The sequence below is a fragment of the Octopus sinensis genome, unplaced genomic scaffold, assembly GCF_006345805.1.
Source record: "Octopus sinensis unplaced genomic scaffold, ASM634580v1 Contig17816, whole genome shotgun sequence".
Taxonomy (NCBI): domain Eukaryota; kingdom Metazoa; phylum Mollusca; class Cephalopoda; order Octopoda; family Octopodidae; genus Octopus; species Octopus sinensis.
This window is the reverse complement of record NW_021835347.1, coordinates 30,001-35,000: the sequence shown is the minus strand read 5'-3', so window position 1 is coordinate 35,000 and position 5,000 is coordinate 30,001. Positions and strand designations below refer to the sequence as shown.

Here is a 5,000-nt window from a genome sequence, read left to right as displayed (position 1 = left end):
ATATATATATACATATATATACGACAGGTTCTTTCAGTTTCTGTCTACCAAATCCACTCACAAGGCTTTGGTCGGTGAGAGGCTATAGCAGAAGACACTTGCCCAAGATGCCACACAGTGGGAATGAACCCGGAACCATGTGGTTGGTTAGCAAGCTACTTACCACACAGCCACTCCTGCGCCTATATGTATTTATTGTCATCGTCATCATTTAGTGTCTGCTTTCCATGCTGGCATGGGTTAGATAGTTTAACTGACGCTGGTAAGCTGGAGAGCTGTACCAGGTTCCAATCTGATTTGCCATGGTTTCTATGGCTGGAAGCCCTTCCTAATGTCAGCCACTCCAAGAGTGTAATATATATATGTGTGTGTATGTGTGTGTATGTGTGTGTATGTGTGAATTTGTTTTGGGGTTTGAAAATGCACCCCAAAACATATTCTATATTTTTTCCTTTAGCCCCTACACGCAATTTTTTTCTTTCCTTGTTTCTTTTCTGTGTATCTTTCTGTCGAAGAGCATAGGCTCGAAACATAAAAGACGTTTTCTATTTCTACTCATGAACGCCATACTAATACATTGTTTGTTTGTACTCCACCTGCCTTCGTCTTTTGTTTATTTTCATAAACCTTCCTGTTATATATCATCATCATCATCATCATTTAATGTCCACTTTCCCTGCTAGCATGGGTTGGACGATTTGACCGAGGACTCAAAAACCTTGATTTTTTTTTTTTAGGGGATCACACCTAAGAAAGAAAAACACATCAATTAAAAAAAAAAAATATTATATTATAGGCGCAGGAGTGGCTGTGTGGTAAGTAGCTTGCTAACCAACCACATGGTTCCGGGTTCAGTCCCACTGCGTGGCATCTTGGGCAAGTGTCTTCTGCTATAGCCCCAGGCCGACCAATGCCTTGTGAGTGGATTTGGTAGACGGAAACTGAAAGAAGTCTGTTGTATATATGTATATATATATATGTATATATATATATATGTGTGTGTGTCTGTGTTTGTCCCCCTAGCATTGCTTGACAACCGATGCTGGTGTGTTTACGTCCCAGTCACTTAGCGGTTTGGCAAAAGAGACCGATAGAATAAGTACTGGGCTTACAATGAATAAGTCCCGGGGTCGATTTGCTCAACTAAAGGCGGTGCTCCAGCATGGTCACAGTCAAATGACTGAAACAAGTAAAAGAGTAAAAGAGTATTTATAGAGGAAAGACTGTTGGGGGCTGCCAGAAGAACACTGAAGGGCTGCATTTGTCCCTGGGAGCTGCAGATGAGAACTACTGCTCAACACAGATAGAATGTTATGAGGAATGCTTTTTAATGTGTGTGTGTATGAATATATATTTATATATGTATATATAATCTTTTCCTCTCTCTTTCTTTCTACTTTCAGGCCAGTAGAAGAGTTAAACTCAGCGAGGATGTCTCCATTCATCCGTCCCCATCCTCCTCCACGCCACGACCACGGTCACCACCACCACCACCACCAACATCAGAATTTTCATCATCATCATCACCATCACAACCACCACCATCATCATCTTCACCAACACCATCACCACCACCATCACCACCCACAATGCCTTCTTCGTCATCGTCACCTTCCTCCTCTTCGACTTCTAAGCCTCATCCCATTCAGACCCTGCCATCATCGCCTCTTCCGTCTACACCACCGTCATCGCCAGCTACTTCGAAGTCGTCGTCATCGTCAAAAGCAGCGCCACCGCAACCATTATTGTCAAGATCCAGATCTCTATCGTCGACGTCGTCCACAACGACAACGCCGGAGCCTGCGGTGCCGGTTCTGATGAGAGGAAAATCCGAGGGAGGAACATCCAAGGTAGGGAGGCTGGAACGTCGGAGAAAGATAAGTTTCTCAGCCGAGTCGCTGCTCATTGCCGCCATTCAGGACGGCGACACGGACGACTTGTTACGCGTGCTTCGCTGTCGGCCCGTGGATTACAGCAACAACAGCAGCTGTGGTAGTGATGGTCATGCATCATCGGCTATCACTGAGTACGACCAGATCACAAAGCAACTGGTCAACCAGACCAACCATACGGGACTAACGCCCCTACATCACGGAGTACTCACCAATAACCTGGATGCTGTTAAGATTTTGCTGACGTGCGGCGCCGATGTCAATGCACAGGACGAGAATGGTTTCACACCGCTGCACACGGCATCGGCCTGCGGCTTTATGCAAGTGGTCAGCCTGTTGATTCTGTTTGGCGCCGATGTGTTCTTGTTGACCAAAGAGGCTGAGTTGGCGGTGGATGTCTGCAAGGACATTCAAGTGATCCGGTTGCTCTCGCAGGAGATGTATGTGCGGATCCACAGCGAGATCTACGTGTCGGCGTGGCTGGTGCAGAAAGTGAAAGAAGGATGGTGTCTGCTGGTTCAATACCTGCAGAAGACTTGGAAGTATTTCTATAAAATGTATCTGTGTTATACGAGTGAGAGGAGTAGGAAGAGGAACTGATATTGAGGTGGGTGTATATATGTATGTGTGTGTGTGTGTGTGGTTTAATGTGTGTGTGTGTGTGGTTTAATGTGTGTGTGTGTGTGTGTGGTTTAATGTATGTGTGTGTGTGGTTTAATGTGTGTGTGTGTGTGGTTTAATGTGTGTGTGTGTGTGGTTTAATGTATGTGTGTGTGTGGTTTAATGTGTGTGTGTGTGTGGTTTAATGTGTGTGTGTGTGGTTTAATGTGTGTGTGGTTTAGTGTGTGAGTGTGTGGTTTAATGTGTGTGTGTGTGTGTGTGTGGTTTAATATGTGTGTGTGTGGTTTAATGTGTGTGTGTGCGTGGTTTAATGTGTGTGTGTGGTTTAATGTGTCCGTGTGTTGTTTAATGTGTGTATATGTGTGTGTGCGGTTTAGTGTGTGTGTGTGTGCGCGCAGTTTAATGTGTGTATGTGTGTGCGGTTTAATGTGTGTGTGTAGTTTAAATGTGTGTGCGTGTGTGGTTTAATGTGTGTGTGTATGTGTGTAGTTTAATGTGTGTGTGTAATGTGTGTGCGTCTAAATGTGTGTGTGCATGTTGGTTGTTTTCTGGTGTATACGTATGTGGTAGAGAGTGTATGTATCTGAGTGATATTGTTATTTCCCTGTGTGTATGTACCGTAAATCCACACTTTTTCCCCAAAATTTAAAGGTCAAAATCCCTAGTGCGCATTATATACGAGGTTAAAAATGAAAATTATTTTCTAAGCAATGTCCGAGTCTCTATTTGCTGTCCGGCAATGTTTATTCAGACGCATTTTCTAATGTCGGGCACAAAAATACCTTAAGCTAAGCCTGAAAGCAATGAAGTCACAAAAGAATCATCCATAACTTGCAATAAGCAACATTTATTAAAATAAAAGTATTCAGAACACAGAATAACATGTAACAAAAACAATTTGCAAACATATTTACATTCCCATATAACAGTTAAGAACATCACCATTATTGTATTACACATGCGCGGAAGTGTTTGTTCGACTAGGTGCTGCTGGCTTAATTACACACAACTCAAGTTAGAGAAGGGGTGCGTATTATACACAAGGTTTAGGTTTTTCAGAGGTACAGCCCCCTAAAAATCTTTATTAAACATTATTACTGTTATTTCTTTATTTTCTGCAAACAAAATGCACAAAAAAGCTACACATTTGCATTATGTTATATATACAATAATAATAAAGGATGTTACCGTATACATTTTTACAAACCAAGGACGTTATATAGACCTCCTTGACTCAAGTTAGAGAAGGGGTGCGTATTATACACAAGGTTTAGGTTTTTCAGAGGTACAGCTCCCTAAAAATCTCCTGCGTATACACGTTTGCATTATGTTATATATACAATAATAATAAAGGACGTTACCGTATACATTTTTACAAACCAAGGACGTTATATAGACCTCCTTGACTCAAGTTAGAGAAGGGGTGCGTATTATACACAAGGTTTAGGTTTTTCAGAGGTACAGCCCCCTAAAAATCTCCTGCGTATTATACTCAAGGGCGGACTATACTCAAGGATTTACGGTATGTGCATGTATGTGTTAGAGTGTGTGTCTGTGAATGTGACAGTATGTGTGTGTGTGTGGGCTAGTGTGTGTTGGTTGAGGTTTTCTAGTAACTATTGATGTATATACGTGTGTATGTTGTAGTGTGTATGTGCATATGGTGTAGTGTATTTGTGTGTGTGTTTTGTGGTGTGTGTGTGTATGGGTGGTAGTTGTACAGCTGCGTGTAGTAGTGGTATTGTGTGGTGACTGCATGTATATATGGGGGTGTATAGCAGTAAGGGTATGAATGTGTGTCTGTGTGTCACATGAGCAATGGCATGTTGTTGTAGTGTGGGAGGTAGTGCACCAGTGAAGACATGTGTATGTGATGTAGTGGTGCAGTATGACAATGACAGATAGGATATGTCGTGGTGGTGGATGTAGCGTGACACTATTCACTTGTACTGACCTGCCTATTATTATTGTCATTATTATTATTATTATTTTATTATTATTATTATTATTTTATTATTATTATTATTATTATTTTATTATTATTATTGTTATTGTTATTATTATATTATTATTATTATATTATCATTATTATTATCATTATTATTATTATTATTACTATCATTATTATTATTATTATTTTATTATTATTATTATAATTATTATTATTATTATTTTATTATTATTATTATTATTATGTTATTATTATTATTATTATTATTATTTTATATTATTATTATTATTATTTTATTATTATTAAGGCGGTGAGCTGGCGGAATGGTTTCCATGTCAGGCAAATTGCTTATCAGTGCTTCATCTACCTCTATGTTCTGAGTTCAAATTCTATCAAAGTTGATTTTTGTCTTTCATCCCTTTGTGGGGTCAATGAAATAAGTACCAGTTGGACACTGGGGGTCAATGTGATCAACTTACCCCTTCCCCATAAATTTCAGGCCTTGTGCCTAGAGCAGAAAGGATTATTATTATTAT

The 5,000-nt window shown here is 40.1% G+C and overlaps 1 protein-coding gene across 1 annotated transcript in view; it reads left to right on the top strand.

The window, feature by feature from the left end:
* Positions 1-1,385: 1,385 nt before the first annotated feature.
* Positions 1,386-5,000, top strand: part of LOC115231217 (poly [ADP-ribose] polymerase tankyrase-1) — a 10,546-nt gene continuing 6,931 nt past the window's right edge. The window contains exon 1 of the mRNA XM_029801285.2: positions 1,386-2,499. Within this exon, the coding sequence (XP_029657145.1) occupies positions 1,590-2,492 (903 nt within the window). The 5' untranslated portion in view covers positions 1,386-1,589 and the 3' untranslated portion in view covers positions 2,493-2,499. The remainder of the gene's footprint in view (positions 2,500-5,000) is intronic.